At 37.1% G+C, this 17,290-nt stretch overlaps 1 protein-coding gene across 1 annotated transcript; it reads right to left on the reverse strand.

Annotated features, from left to right (window-relative positions):
* Window positions 1-2,385: 2,385 nt before the first annotated feature.
* On the reverse strand, window positions 2,386-12,174 carry LOC121417965 (hydroxyacid oxidase 1-like). Its single transcript, XM_041611674.1, has 8 exons — window positions 11,575-12,174; window positions 9,213-9,364; window positions 8,057-8,312; window positions 7,516-7,679; window positions 6,956-7,047; window positions 6,185-6,346; window positions 4,666-4,735; window positions 2,386-2,477 (listed from the first exon to the last, which is right to left on the reverse strand). Exons 1-8 carry the CDS (start codon window positions 11,796-11,798, stop codon window positions 2,410-2,412), a joined length of 1,188 nt encoding a protein of 395 aa, XP_041467608.1. The 5' UTR covers window positions 11,799-12,174; the 3' UTR covers window positions 2,386-2,409.
* Between the last annotated feature and the right edge of the window lie 5,116 nt (window positions 12,175-17,290).

A 17,290-nucleotide genomic window follows, 5' to 3' on the forward strand; every position in this document is an offset into this window, starting at 1 on the left:
GTAATAATACAAAGCGCCACACCCTTTGAATGAATAGAAAACTCAAGCAGATGTACCTCCATACGACGGACATCATAACCTTTGGATATCCAGATTGTTGGTAGGCCTACATTGGCATGATGAGTATTCAACACTTGACCTGGGGCCCGTAACACAAAGGTTAGCAATGATCGTAGAACATTTTTCTACGATTGATTCCATTGATTACAATGTACAATCGATCGTGAAAATCAAGCTTATGATTAATCGCTAACCTTTGTGTTACGGGACCCTGGTGTGTCGAACATGATTTATAATTGTGATTTAAATTGATCAATTGAGTCTTGGAACTCTTGTTGGAATGCTCCCCCAGGGAGTGGAGATAGTGCATACAATGTGTGCGGACATGACCGGGCTAATAATCATTATAATGGAAAACGCTTAGAAACAAAGTATTAAACGCTACATAAATGTAACTATTACCATATGACTTTGTAATTAGTTATTAAATGATTATTTCATTCAATGAAGGTGAAAATAATTAGCATTAACATCCCTCTGCAACAATTAGCATCAACTAAACGTCTACCATTAACGTCTGCAGTTTATTTTTAATGAAAAACTAACCCAAGTCCATGATATGATTTTCATTGTATTTTGTAAATGTACACAGTAAAGTGAATAAAGACAATTCAACAAGATATGAAGTAGCTAAAATTGCTAATCTAAATTTCTAAATGTCATGTAATTAAAAGTTAATTCTTGGGCTATGAATAGAAATAATACAAATCAACCTGTCAATACATAGAACAGAATCATTCATATATTTGGAATCATTCATTTCAGGAATAAAAAAAATAAACGATTTTATACATTCCAAAATTTTGACTGCTCAAGAATGTCTGTCAAAACTGGAAAAAAATAAAAAAAAATAAAAGATTCCGAAAGGTTTTAAGCAATCAATGGGTAGGTACATCTTGAGATTAATCCTATTGTTGGGACACAGTAAAGTCCACTCGTATTATCATTGTTTTGTTCAATCTTTTCTAGCGCATATCATAGTATGGAAGCTTAAAAGTGCCACCGAGATGTTGAGATAATTATCTCGGGAAGTCGACATCTTGATAGCAAAAGATAAGATGACGAGATCCCAGATCTCATCATGTCGACATCTTTTAGAAGAGATGATGAGATGACAAGATCCCGAATCTCATCATGTCAACATCTTTTAGAAGAGATGATGAGATGACAAGATACCGGATCTCATCATGTCAACATCTTTTAGAAGAGATAATGAGATGACAAGATCCCAGATCTCATCACGTCAACATCTTCTGGAAGAGATGACAAGATCCCGGATTTCATCATGTTGACATCTTTTAGAAGAGATGTTGAGATGACAAGATCCCGGATCTCATCATGTCAACATCTTTTAGAAGAGATGTTGAGATGACAAGATCCCGGATCTCATCATGTCAACATCTTTTAGAAGAGATGATGAGATGACAAGATCCCGGATCTCGTCATGTCAACATCGTGTAGAAGAGATGATGAGATGACAAGATCCAGGATCTCATCATGTCAACATCGTGTAGAAGAGATGATGAGATGACAAGATCCAGGATCTCATCATGTCAACATCTTGTAGAAGAGATGATCAGATGACAAGATCTTCGATCCATGATCATGTCATCTAATCATCTCTTCTTAAAGATGTAGACATGACGAGATCCAAGATCTTGTCATCTCATCATCTCTTCTAAAAGATGTTAACATGATGAGTTCCGGGATCTTGTCATCTCATCTCTTCTACAAGATGTCAACATGATGAGATCCGGGATCTTGTCATCTCATCATCTCTTCTACAAGATGTCAACATGATGAGATCCGGGATCTTGTCATCTCATCATCTCTTCTACAAGATGTCAACATGATGAGATCCGGGATCTTGTCATCTCATCATCTCTTCTACAAGATGTCAACATGATGAGATCCGGGATCTTGTCATCTCATCATCTCTTCTACAAGATGTCAACATGATGAGATCCGGGATCTTGTCATCTCATCATCTCTTCTACAAGATGTCAACATGATGAGATCCAGGATCTTGTCATCTCATCATCTCTTCTTAAAGATGTTGACATGATGAGATCCGGGATCTTGTCATCTCATCATCTCTTCTACAAGATGTCAACATGATGAGATCCGGGATCTTGTCATCTCATCATCTCTTCTACAAGATGTCAACATGATGAGATCCGGGATCTTGTCATCTCATCATCTCTTCTAAAAGATGTCGACATGATGAGATCTGGGATCTCGTCATCTTATCTTTTGCTATCAAGATGTCGACTTCCCGAGATAATTATCTCAACATCTCGGTGGCACTTTTAAGCTTCCATATTTTCGTGATAAGTGTGTTGGTAATCCTCATAGCTTGGCGTAAATGATTTGTCTCCTCAGCAAGTCTTTTGTTACGTCAGCAACACTAAGTGAACCTGTTGAAAACAAACAAATAATACGAGTTGACAACGATGTATGAAGAAACTCTTACGTCATCGAATAACGCTGTGCTCATTGGTCTCAAACTATATGAAGGATGTTACGTTGTTTATAATGTTATACAGCGCTATTTTACTATTTGAACTTTACAGTAGTTGTTTAACAGCTTAAACAGCCATGCTTAATTTATTGAGAATTGAGTATCAAAAGTTAAACATGGTTGTTTAAGATTATGAACACTTGTTTAAACCGTTTAAACTACTGTTAGGTTCCGATATCAGCATTGTATAAAAATAAACATCGTTTTTACTGTGTGTAATGGGGGGACGTGAAAGACACGTTTAATTTCAAAGCAAGCGTAAGTCCAAAAATCATGCGTAATTGGGCTTTACAGAAAAGTTGTGTTGCAATAGAACTAAACAATTTGCGTTTAATCAAAGGAGTTACTTTTCATTTTATTTTAACTTATGCTTCATTCGTTATTGAACTTAATTTTCTAGCAACGCCCAATTGGTCTAGTTTTTGCCCGATATGTCATGTTTTTGCTCCATAAGTAATGTGCTTGCCCCGGAAGTCACAACTTTGCCAGGTTCTTGCCCAGTAAGTCATGTTCTTGCCCCATAAGTCATGTTCTTGTCGCATAAGTGAAGTTCCATCCCCGTAAGTCACGTACTTGTACGACAGTCATGTTTTCGCCCCATTATGACAGAGCTGCTAACCTTGTGTAAAAAAAAAAAAATCATACCCCCCCCAAAAAAAAATAAACAAGTGGAATGTCTCTGGCCGTCTCACCTGCATCACGCGGTTCAATATAGCAGCAGTGCTCACTTTGAATACTACAAGATGTTCAGTGATACATGGTTACTCTTATGTCCACTTTTTATGAACTAGACCAATAAACTTACAGAGATATGATGGTTATTCAACAAAAAACCCCAACATGGCCAAAGTTCATTGACCTTACATGACCTTTGACTTTGATCATGTGACCTGAAACTCGAACAGGATGTTCAGTGATATTTGATTACTCTTATGTACAAGTTTCATGAATCAGATCCATAAACTTTCAAAGTTTTGATGGTAATTCAACAGATACACCCAATTCGGCCAAAGTTCATTGACCTTTGACCTTGGTCATGTGACCTGAAACGCACACAGGATGTTCAGTGATACTTGATTACTCTAATGTCCAAGTTTAATGAACTAGACCAATAAACTTTCAAAGTTATGATGGTAATTCAACAGATACCCCCGATTCGGCCAAAGTTCATTGACCCTAAATGACCTTTGACCTTAATCATGATACCTGAAACTTGCACAAAATTTTCAGTGATGCTTGATTACTATTATGTCCAAGTTTCATGAATCAGATCCATAAACTTATAAAGTTATGATGGGAATTCAACAGATATCCCCAATTCGGCCAAAGTTCATTGACCCTAAATGACCTTTGACCTTGGTCATGTGACGTGAAACTCATGCAGGATGTTCAGTGATACTTGATTAACCTTATGTCCAAGTTTCATGAACTAGGTCCATATATTTTCTAAGTTATGATGACATTTCAAAAACTTAACCTCAGGTTAAGATTTCGATGTTGATTCCTCCAACATGGTCTAAGTTCATTGACCCTAAATGACCTTTGAACTTGATCATGTGACATGAAACTCTAATAGGATGTTTAGTAATACTTAATTAACCTTATGGCCAAGTTTTATTAACTAGATCCATATACTTTATAAGTTATGATGTCATTTCAAAAACTTAACCTCAGGTTAAGATTTGATGTTGACGCCGCCGCCGCCGTCGGAAAAGCGGCGCCTATAGTCTCACTTTGCTTCGCAGGTGAGACAAAAAATGGATTTCCAACAAGAAAAATTAATTTCTCAACACGTTGCTAATTATTTTCTTCAATCTAGAAGCAGCACTGCCTTATACCAACTAAGTCTATTCAAAGCATTAAGTCCCAGTTTGTTCACCTTTTTTCCCAAACAGAGCAGAAGAGACAAAAAGTTATAAAAAAGACATCATTGCAAACACCATCAATAATGAAATGGAAGGAATGGTATCAGTCAAATATTGTTTGCTATCTATTCTCATAGTTGCAATTATTATTACATTATTAACGATTAAACATTGGAAGATATTCTTTATGACTCACGCATCGCAGTCTATCTTTCTTACCTGTCAAAGCCATGGCAACGCTAAATTCTTTTTTAAGAATATCCAGCATTTTGCAGACTCCCGCAGTACCCTGGAATCATTTTGGAATAATTAAAAAAAAATAAAATGATATTCAAACATTTCACTTGCAATTTCTGTTTTTAAAAATCATTTTAATTCTGATTTCTGAGTTCAGGTTTCTGTGGTCAATGATCCAATATTGAATATGACCCTGTCTGGCTTCTATGAACTTCAGATGCATAGCTATGGTAACGGGAAGATATTTTCTCAGGGTTCTTGTACGAATCTTGGCAAACTATTACCTTAAAACTTGAATAATCAAGTGTAATCGCTTTACGCATACCTTCCTTCATTAAATCATTATACACCTTTCTTCTCGAGATGTGAGCGGGTTAATATCCTCTTTTTGTTTTGATTGTAATTGATTGGCGCTTAAGCAATTTCATTTGAAGAAGAAAATCAAACGGCAAAATGGGGTGTCAAATAGGAAATGGAAGCGATGGATCTCACACTTTTTGTATTTTGTTATATGAAATATAAATAATTTGATTCTTTCCGCATCTAATAAAAGACACGGTCTGATCTCATCTTGAACAAGACAGTGGAAACAGCATTATTATAACTTTTCGCTCATTCTAAAATATAAAAAAATATCATAAAACAAAATACAAAACAGATGTCAAGTTTGTGGTCCAATCAGCTCTCTCTCCCTTGCATATCATCCAGGGGCCGCGGAAACGGGGGCAGACCCCGCACTTTTTTTCCCCAAACCGGGCACAAAAACGTATATGATAATGATTTTTTTGCATGATCACCCCCTCCCATTTTCGGCTCAGCCCCTGCACTTTCAAAACCGTTCCGCGGCCCCTAGCATAGCCATCTGTGTTGTGCGTGTAATTTATGCGGAATCAAGTGAAAGTAAAATATATCACTCGCACAACATTATTTCAACACAAAATTGAAATGCTTTTTATTCTTTTTTATTCAGATCAACATAAGGGGACCTGTTTGATAAATTTATGGCAATTTTTCCACTATGGTAAGTACCAAGGTAACATGACTCAACACCCAATCAACGTCAACATAATCGTAAGTCTATGAATGATGGGGCAGAGGTTGTAATGGACTTGATCTTTAGAATGACCTTTGGAAGCGGATATAAATACAGACTAACCTCCGACCGAGGTATAATGCACGTACCGTATACCACGTACTACTGGCCCCATGAAGGACCAGCGGCAAAAGTTATAGTTGCAGCTGAAAATATACTACCACAGTCTACCAGCCGTAATTTTACTTTGTTTATGTACTTTTGATTTGTAATATTATGCAACGGTCCATGATTTGATAGACCTATGGCACACATTTGTATTTCTTATATTTGTGTCATGTGCAAACTTATGTTTGCTGTTACAACTTTATGTAGGCCCATATGCATTCGTCTTTTTAGGCAAATGTGAAATTAAATGAATTGAATATGATTTAGTTTTATCTTACGGAAATAAGAACAACAACTTACATCATAATTAAGAGCCCATAGAGCCGGTCGACCTATGAATGCAGCTCGGGCTCCTAGCGCCAGAGCTTTGAGGACATCATTTCCAGATCGAATACCGCCATCAAAAAATACTTCAATACTGGATCCTCGAACAGCATCCACAACCTCCTCTAGGACATCGATCTGAAAGTGCGAAGAGTTTTGAGACAAGTAAGAGAAAGGAATAGCCCAATGATTGGATGTGTGGGGAGATATTTTTTCCCTTATAAGGATTGTCTAGTCCAGGAAAGGTGGATATTCATACATTAATACAAGTCTTGATGAATAAAAACTGTGCCCAGTTACTTATGATTTGTATTTGGCAAGATGTTATTTATTTCTCTGGAAACACCCCCTTAAGGAAACCTAGCGCATGCAGTTATCATTTACTACCAGGCCTAAGGAACACGAACTGTAAAGTGGGTTTTGCTATAAAAAGAATTATAGGGTACATTTCGTTTAACATTCCACTCGATTTATAACCTTTTTTTCCGTACGTGGTACTTCTCACAAAGCAGAGACAGTGCTATTATAGGGGGCAAGTCTATAAGACACATGTCTTATCGATTTGCCCCCTTTAGTAATACTTTGCCCCAATGTCGCAATGCACATGATGTAAGAAATCGCAACAATGAAAAGGGAGAAAGAGAGAGGGGGGGGGAGGTAGGGTTAAAAAAAAAATAGAGATATTTTTAAAAGGCATAAGAAATAGAGAGAAAAGGAAGCTGGTTACGATATAGATTGTGACATTACCGATGCAGGAACTCCATCTAATTGTCTACCTCCGTGATTCGACACACATATACCCGCTACACCACGCGATACTGCTTCTCGGGCATCAGCAGCTAAAGAAAAAAAAGAGTCCAAACTTTATCATCGAATAATGGTAGGCCTATATTTCGATTTGAATCGTATGATCACAAGGAGATTGAGAGAAATTGTAAACATCATGGAGGTCTACAATAACAGAACAGTATCCTTTCTGACTTTGGGAGCCAGATAAAAAGGGGAACGCCTCTGGCATGCAGTCTCAATCTCGCCTGCATCACGCGATTCAATATAGCAGCAGTGCTGACTTTGGAAACAACGAAGATTGATAATTAGGCCTAATAAAAAATCATTCACATCAAAATAAAATGCTAAGTTCATTGAACATGAATTACAGTTGATCTTAGACATGTGACCTGAAACTCAGCAGGATGCGCAGTGATATTATGTCCAAGTTTCACCAAGTTCTACCGAGACGGTTGTTCCATCATTGCTATAACACACCTACATATCCTCTGAAAAGTTGAAGATAGATTACAATGTACCTGTAAGAATGCCTTTGACGACAATTGGCAGTGACGAGATGCTTCTGACCCACTCTATGTCGTCCCAGCTAACGGCATCATCGATTTGGGTGTCCACGTATTGCGGGAAGGTGTCATTATCTGCCCCATCCTCAATCTCCAACTGCTTTGGAAAGCTCTGTAATCTGCCAGGAATTAAGTCAAACTTAGAGTAAATATACTAGGATTACAAGGCTAGTTCGCCTTTTGGATTTGAGTTAAATTGCATCACCCTAAGAATTGAAAAAATATTGCAAATATCTGGATTTTCATATTGACTAAGCCACAGAACATTGATAGTTAAGTGCTTGACATTAAAGGGGGTTTGGGGGGAGAATTACATCATCCCGTAATGTGGCTAACTAGTTGCTACAAATACTTAGACTACCCTTCTGCTATGTAAAAGCAATTAAGCATACAAGAATTAAACTAACCGTACCTGACAGGCCTACCATAATGAGTAATCTATATCACCTGGTATTCAAACTCTGATCTAAAATAGAAAGATTGTAGTCGTTTGTACCTGAATTTGGACGGTAACGCGAATTCACTCCTCAACGCTCGAAGCCTCCTTCCCAGGACAGGTGTGTCACCAGAAACGAAGATAGCCTTGTAGCCCGCCCTCTCCGCCCGTTCAATGATCTTCCTCGTAATTGACCTGTCCCTGAAGATATGCACGTGGAACCAGCGCAGTCCATCACCTGATGCCGCTGCTACTTCCTCTATTGTACACGTTGTCCAAGCACTCAAAACCATGCCGGTTCCCATGGCTGAGGCGGCTATAGCAAGGTTTTAAAAACAGGAATTACAGAAGAGTAATTCTCCGGAAGTACCTGAACGATGTCTAGCAGTGACAACAAAAAATCTGGTGACTAGTCACTAAATACATAGACGTATGACAGTGGGTTCATGAAAGAGTTGGAGAAGTTATTATTTACCTCACAACCAGATGAAGTATTGAAGGTCATCTTCATAAAAAAAAGTCATATGGATCGAAGTAAAAGACCTACGACCTTTTCCTGATTTCATATCACGATGGCCGGACAATGAGTTTTCAGGAGGAATGGTGCACCAAATATAGATAATACGATGCCATGAAATTGATTATAGATTCAATTTTCTCCTTTACATCATACATTTACTTTTCCATTTAATTCAGATAAAACATTAACCCGATGGCTTCGTAGGCCTTTCCTTAAATTTCCTTTTTTCACCAAATCTCATGCTACAGTCACACCGGTGATACAACGTGAAAACCACTCAAGAGTCCACGCAGCTCAACCGATTGATACGTTATTACCCACGACATACCATCGGTCATTTAAGAGTTTGTTTCGTTGGTGTGACTGCATCTTTTGGGGACTTCTGATTTTCGACGGATTCAAGAACATAGAAAACGTAGCCCTTCACGACAATGACCAACCAAGAAGTCTTTGTCGAAAATTGACGAATCAACACGGTAGTTTCATCTTGGACTCGGGAAAGACGATTGCAATTTTTCGTCAGCTCCGGGACTTAGGATAACACTGCTGTTCCGGCATACCAGTTTTCGACAAAGACCTTCCTAGCTGATCATTGTCATTTGACGGGCATTTTCAAAACAATATTATTGTGTTCTTGAATCCGTTTTGTGTTGTGGAAGCGAAATCTCCCTATATTAGCAACATCAGTGATCCTACCTCTAGCCATGGCCACTTCTCCTTCCGGGTGGGCCATCTTCTGCATAGCTGTAGGGGCGATGGCAAAAGGGAAGGGTACCTTCTGTCCCAGGATGGTGGTCGATATATCCCTCGATGACACATCCCGTAGAATATATGACTGTAAGCGAATTCTATGTTCAGGATATATAGATATCAATTATGAAAGGAGGAATGAATAATCAGACAAGCAGCATTTGAGAGTTCAAAATACCATAATTTCTGGAGATTAATCGCTTCGGTCCCTAATTTCACAGCATGTAGACCTTATCTTTAGTATCAGCTCGCCATTAGTAATGAGAATCAGGACTTCGGATATTGAAGGATTTTGTGAATTCGATTCCATATCTTTAAAACCAAGAAAACAAATATGAATTCACCAATGACGAATGTTTTTAATAATCTACGCACCTTCCATTTTGTGCATTTCTTTCATCCTTACCGACAAGTCCTTTCATAAAACGCGCTTCCCATGTATTATATACATGTATTATCATTATCGTGTATTTAATTAAGCATCACGTATAATTGCTTATTGTTTTTATGTCCACACAATAGATTCTGTATGCTTACTTTGGTTGTGCATATTTACAATTCATTGGAACACCCCTCCCCTCCGCCATGGGATGAACAGCTGTAACAAAAGATGTTTAATGTCATAGAAGGTCCAAAGTATGTTTGTGTCAGGGTCCTGTCTTACAAAGAGTTGCGATTGATCCGATCAATCTTAAGTAGGCCTACATGGAAATTCATCAATATCATAATTTTCCTTCTGGAAATTTGCTCAATATCCTTTGAAAACATAAAGAAGCATACTGAATTGTCAAGAAAAAAACAGTAAATGTATGATTATACGCCATTTCCGGAAAATATTTTGAACCAACATGTATTTAATAATAAAAAATAAAAATTAACAACATTTCTGATTATTGTTGACAATCCATAGTTGCAATCAATTGGATCAATCGCAACTCTTGGTAAGATGGGCCCCAGGAGTTCAATATTAACATCCAGGATGATCGTGATACAAGCAAACGCACAATTTGCGCCTTGGTTAAACTCATGAAAATATAGGAAGTGATCATTTACACAGTCACTATCGGTAAAGACCGAGAGGATCCGTTATAAAACACTTCTGGATCCCGTTTCATTAAGCCAATTTCTAAAAGCCACTGCACAATTTCTATAATAATTTTTATCGCCAATCAATCATTTTTAATGATTTCAGTAGCACGAAACTGTAATTATAAAAGTTAAATGAAACGGGCCCCTGGATAAAAATGTGCTATAATAATCAATAATTATCTAGATAATTAGACAGAGAATGATCTTAGATAGATTTGTCATCTTGTGTGAAAGACATGGCCGCCCCCATTTCAATTACAGCCATATCCATATTTTTTTTCGCTGGGGGCAGCAAGAGTAAACTTTATCGAAAAGCGCAAGGGCGAAGCGACTGAACTTGTCACTGGGGTGTTTTTGCCCTATTTAAAGTGGAATTGAAGGATTTCTTACATACTATTTTATCAAACTTTTCAGTAAAAATGAAAGTAGTCCAAATTTCTGGGGGGGAGGGCAACTGCCCTCTCCCCTGCTGCGTCACGGTCATGATTTGAATGAGCTTTATAACAGCAACTCGGCAAGTATTTTTTTAAAGATGTAGTCATTTTTCAGAGCATCTCTTTTCCCATATTACGACCCCCCTCGTTCTTCATAGAGTTACGCTACTCTTTAGTCAATATCTGAATTACAAAATGTGTGATTTATACATATCTGAACTAAAAATGTAATTTATACTATTAACCGATGCTTTGTGTTTCATTTATATTCACGGCAAATTGAATAAAATTTGTACATCTCAAATAAAAAATACAATTAAAACACATTGAAATATAAGTTACAATACTTTAAATAGTTGAATAATTATATTTCTGTTTGATCATTCAACTTAAGTGCTGTATTATTGTGGATGAAACCTTGAGAAAAAATCGTTTGTGAATCAAATTTCCCGGTAATTAACATGATATTCGTACGCCTTGATTAACAACTTCAGACTTAACAACCACATAACCATTGTATATAGAGATGTATTAGATATAAACATCAATTAACATCAACAAGAGTGAAAAGATTTGTTTTATTCGTGTTTGATCTAACACTTGAAGATTTGCAACTGAAATTTTGTAATTGATTGCAAATATTTTCTTGCAACACCCCTTAGTCTACTTTAGTATTTTTATACGTACTATTGCATTGGGAATTTTGCTGGCTAGTGCTATGTCTGGCAAACCTGTTCAGTGTTAGTAAAAGAAAAAAAATGAAGAAAAAATGAGTGTCTACTCACCGTTTAAATGCCTCTTGATTATCTCTCACACTCTGTTCAGTACCAGATCCCCCTGCATAGTAATCAAATATTTCTTTCGTCATGTTCTTCTTTGCATATTCCTCAAAGTCTGGTAAACAGACGACATTTGGCTTGCATTGTAGATCTTGACATGGCCAGCATTCCTCATCTTCGGCTTCGCATGGTTTCTTTCGGCATATTGTTGGATTTCCAATTGCATCCATTGTTTAATAAATCGGTTTTCTCGACAGATATATAACTGATGTGTACCCGATCTGAACAAGGGATGCTAAACTTTCATCTAGCTAGCGCTACGAAACACCACTTATCTTTATTAACATATCATCTCTGAAATACGTACTCCCATGACCTTGTAGTATGCAAGGCAGCTCAGCCAAGTTCATAGCAGCATCATTGCGTTAAGTCAACAACACCATGCACGAATTGAACACGTGCTACGTGTAGTTTGTTTGGACTAGACCAATTGCAAAGCAAGATCAAGTGCATTACTCTACGTAGTCTTATATGCAACCACATATCAGGTACCACGAGATACACCTACAAGGTGCTGCGTGTGTTAAGCAGCATCCCTTGAAAAATCCTGTATGCTAAAAACGAGAAATTTAACCAAATCACCTTCATTTTGTGAGCCCCCTTTTATTTGCCTGTCAAATTTTTGTTCCACACCCACACCCCCTATTCAAAATCGTTTCCAGGTCCCTGTTAATATTGGAACGCTCGTTCATAAACATCTGCACGTGGATGGAGAAGAATCATGTCATGGTCCTTGATCTTGACATTCTGTGGTTTCGTAAGGAAGAAAGTTATTTTTGTATCAACGTGAAAACCAATTTCTTGCAAGCACGTGATATCGCTTTGTTAGCTTTGTTGTAAGCCTGGTCGCGAAATTGCGGCGGGGGGGGGGGGGACTAGGGGATATAGCCCTGCCCTCGAAAATATTTTCTTTTGTAGAGAAGACCATTTTAGTTGTCGGTAGTGTTTTTATTTTTTATTTTTGTATGGTCAGCCGCCCCCCCCCCATCACTTTCAAAACGCGCGGCCCCTAGCTGCCTATAAGTGAAAGTTGGATTGCATAGCTGGCAGTTCAAACAAATTACTAGGCCCTATATAGATTTTTTAAAAATATATCTTTATTTTGCTTCAGAAACCCGATCGAACGATTGATCTAAATAGTATTCAATGAGAATGAACATCGTCTCAATTATATACATGCATCGTTTTGAGAAATAAAGATCATTTGTCTCAATTGACTTGAGGGACAAGATTTACACAATAAAGACCTCTCCTTTAGAGGCTCTTCGTTGATTTTTCTCGTTTTTTTTTCTTTCTTTTTTCTTTCATTCTCCACTTTTGTATTTTGCTTTTCCACTTCTAAAAAAGAAACGGCTGGGGGCGGTCACCAAGGACCCCATGAGGCATGGCGCCACGCCCCTGCCATAATACAAAAGATATGACATGAATCGTTAACTTTGCTTTATATCTGGAACAACCTGTCCTGAAAACGGATTATTTCATGAACTTGTATATCGCTACCACTTATTCCAAAGAAGAACCTATAGGGCGCCACGATGAGACGCGTTCGAGTTTGGGTTTACCCCTGGTTAAGAAACCCGTCTTTCGCTATATTAAAGAAAAACCATAAATGCGTTAATCGTATAAAATAAAAACATGTATACAAGTGGTGTTTTTTTTTAAATACTACGAATGCTTCAAAAGTTGGATCGGCCAAGAGTGGCAGAGTTGCCAAATTTCCACAAACATGCATGAGAGGGTTGCACGCAGAATCTCCTTCAGATCCCCTTTGGGTCCTAATTGTTGAGGTCTCAGAGGAGGATATTTGCCGCGGAACGGTTTTCAAAGTGGGGGAGGGGGCTGACTATACACAAAATCACAATCCTATGGTTATTTTTACGTTTTTGTACGCGGTTTTTGTAAAAAGTGGGGGGCTGAAGCCCCCTCAGCCCCCCCCCCCGCCCCTGTTATACAAACTGACCGAAATTTCCATCACGGGAAGGCGGATGAAAAATCAAGTAATACCCTACCATATAGCATGCCAATAAAATCTGTATCCTATAATCTTAACTTTTGAGTAATAAACCGATTAAGCCTAGGTCTAATACAATATTATGTTTTGAGTATGACAATTCTGGTCGTGCAAATAAATTTCAAAAATTACTCAGGCATATTAGTTTTTACCGGTTTCTATTCATTTCCAGGATAATTGAAAAAGCACACACCTAGCTACTGAACGCTTCTCTATACAGGAATACTCGAGTGCTAATATATTTTATATTCTGTCACCCGAATGTTTGCATGAATATACTTTTTATATAAAATTACTAATTACTGCACGAATAGAAGTTATCCAATTGATGGTCTTATTTTATCAACGTTTCTACTTTTATAACGACTTGTCAGACAGTTAGAAGCATACAAATATGATTTAGAAATGGTTAAAACTTATTTGTATCTAGCATAATCGTAGTCTGCAAATATGACATGTTTAATTCTGTGTAAAAGATATGATAAAGTTTTTTAGGTATTGCGAAACTTTCTGTATATACTCCGTAACTCAAATAAAACAAAACTACCAAGGTAAAATTCCGAGGGGGGGGGGTGAATCTCTTTACTTTTGATAATAATAAGCAAAATTGTCCTGGAGATAAGAAAGAGAAGGATATCTGATGCTAATTAAAGCAATAATAAAGGAATAAAGGAAAACTTTGAATATCTTGTGAAAAACAGTAACCATCATCTAAAAAAATAAACAAAGAAGTTCAAGGTGATCTAACTTTGAGTCATCTATAACACATCAATATCTGATTAAATGATTTAATTAATGACCACATGAATTGTTAATATCAAAAGAGAATAATTCCAGGTCAATATTTACGTTTATATACCAAAACATTTGTTATTCCACGACAACAGTAAGATTAAAAGGGGCGAAGAAAATGAAAGAGGAAATGAATAAGTACGTCCCTCTTCAAATCACACAATGCATTTTTTGCTTAAACACGTATAGTACAATAAGGTGCTATGTATGAATATTTCAACAAACATTGGAAATGATGATAAATATCTTAGTAATGACCCTTACCCACCCCTTGTAAATAGGGATAACAAAAGTAGTTAATATTATAGGGAAAGCTCGAGATTAACGATGTTTTATTTACTCAGGGTAGCCACTTCAGATTGGAAACTGCTCCACCAGCGGGCCCTGTACGAATTATTACCCTTCTCCAATCTTAATACTGAGCGCCTTGCAAGAAGGCAGAAGGTCCCAATTTTTAAAAGTCTTTGGTATGACTTGGCCGGGTATCAAACCCACGACCTCGTGTTCATGAGGTGGACACTCGACCACTGATCCACCATGCCCGGTAAAGATTTGAAAAAAGGAGATTAAAAAGAGGAAAAAAAATTCTGAGAAATTGAAAGAGAAGTACGAAAGAATATGAAAAACCTATTATATATTTTTTATTACTAAAATTTCATATTAAAACAAACGATGATATGTTTGCCGTTTACTAGTATTTGATTTTAAGAAAACACATTGTAATGTTTCAAATTACAGCTGGCGCTATAACATTTGGAATGAGCTTTTAGACATTGAAAAAAATATATCAAGATGAAATAAACATATCAGATGTACATAAAAGCTGAATACACCACTTTCCAATGTACATTTAATTAGTTATTTTGTTTGGAAATCTTGGCGCTATCTTAAAAAAAAAGATTTAAGAAAGTTTTAATCAAACAATAATATTTTTACAAGAGGTAGGGCCATGTCACTTTACTGCAAAATGGCTGGGAAAATAAAACATAGTTCTGATTTTAAATTGAACCTTTGTTGGTAATATTGGTGTTGAAGTTGTTTGCCTTTAAAAATGAATTTAAACCTTCACAAATATTTTTTTTTACTTGTTTCTGCTTTTATAAAAACCAAATTGTCATTGGTGTGAACTTTTCCTTGAAGATCCTCTCTGATTGACTGGGTAAAAAGAGTAAATGCTTATTACCATATGGCACATAGGAGTGATCAAACCTGGGTCACTGAATGGCAAAACCACCACTCTTCTGACCAAGAACACCTTGTCAAGAATACAACTATGATACAAGAATGAAATCAATAAACCAGTTTGCATCATTAACCACATATAAATGTGAGCCATTTATTTTGCCCCAACATAAAGAATATAATTTGTTTGTATTGCAATATTTATGTGTCAAGAATAGAATGATATAAGGCATGGTTCTAGTACATTTAAATATTAAAAATAAACCTCGAAATTAAACATCACGTCATGAGGTAATTTCAGATTAATTTGAAAAAATACACATAATCAAGGAAACAAGTTATTCTCCTTGGGAGAATAACTCCTCTGATACAATTCCCACATGAAAAATCCAGTGGAGCACAGTCCCATGGAGAAAAGTTTCCATGGGGGGGGGGTCTCCCTAGAGGACACCTCACCTTAAGGACAATAACTTTGAGGATAACTGTGAGCCAGTCACAGGGAAAGGACTTGAGCCATCACATCGGGTAATCGCATGTGGTTAGGCAACCACATACCTTGACCATTTAAGTAAGGGGCGCCCTAAATTCCAGAAAGGTAAGGTTCAATTTGACCTGACCCTTTGTATATTTGGTTTATAGTTTTCACAAAACATCGGGTAAACTGGACCCAACCTTCCAAAAATTTAGGGGCATTTTCTCAGATGGTTGGATTCACGATTGCCCGTCCAGATGTGACGGCACAAGCCCTGGAAAGATGCCCTCTTGGGGATGAGAGTTGTCCTATAATCCCAATACAAATTCCATAAAATGAATTTTCACACAGTGAATAATAAAATGGATATGATTGAAGTTAAAAAATAACCTAGACATTATAGAAAAATTTTATCAAGTATAACAGGATAAAAAGTCACACACCTATTTTCATTATGACTAATAAGGAATCATATGGCACAACTCAAACTTTAGTCATTAACCTACTGCATTATATATGGAGATGTTAAGTAAAATACCATAGGTGATTATAGGTGGTTTCAAACCGCCTCGATCACAAGAATCCCCGTTAAATTACGAGAACTTTTTAAGGCTAAAAAATACCCGTTAATTATTCCTGCATTCACACCGCCCCGAAACACATCCTTCGGGATAAGTTCCCGAAGTTACGAGCATGCGCAGTGTGGTCTGATAAGCAGGCAAGGCGCGAGATTCAAAATCACTAGCCCAGCAGCCACCAACGCCGCCGCGCCCAACGACACGCTGGGCTAAAAGTTCCCGTAATTTTGCTTTCACATCGCCAAAATACCTGCGACCTTGGAAAAATCCCCACGAAAGTTCTCGTAATTTCGCCAAGTACCTACTATTTAGCGGGTATTTTCTTTCGGGGAAATTACACGTAGTTTGCTTTCACATTACCAAAATACCTGGTATTTTCTGATCGGGGTAAATTTCCCGATCAGAGAATACCTGGAACTGGCGAACTTCGAGGCGGTCTGAAACCACCTAATGACATCGGAAGCTTTTTTTCTCTCTCTCAAAAGCAACTATTAACATTGATAATACTGTTTCAAAATAGCTTCCAGGTTTCATTTGAATTTTTTTTTTCACAAATGTGAATAAAAATTAGTCATTCATATATCTCTATTGAAAATAGAGAATAAAAAAATGAATTTATAGAAATAA

Source organism: Lytechinus variegatus, chromosome 7 (genome assembly GCF_018143015.1).
Source record: "Lytechinus variegatus isolate NC3 chromosome 7, Lvar_3.0, whole genome shotgun sequence".
NCBI classification, from domain to species: domain Eukaryota; kingdom Metazoa; phylum Echinodermata; class Echinoidea; order Temnopleuroida; family Toxopneustidae; genus Lytechinus; species Lytechinus variegatus.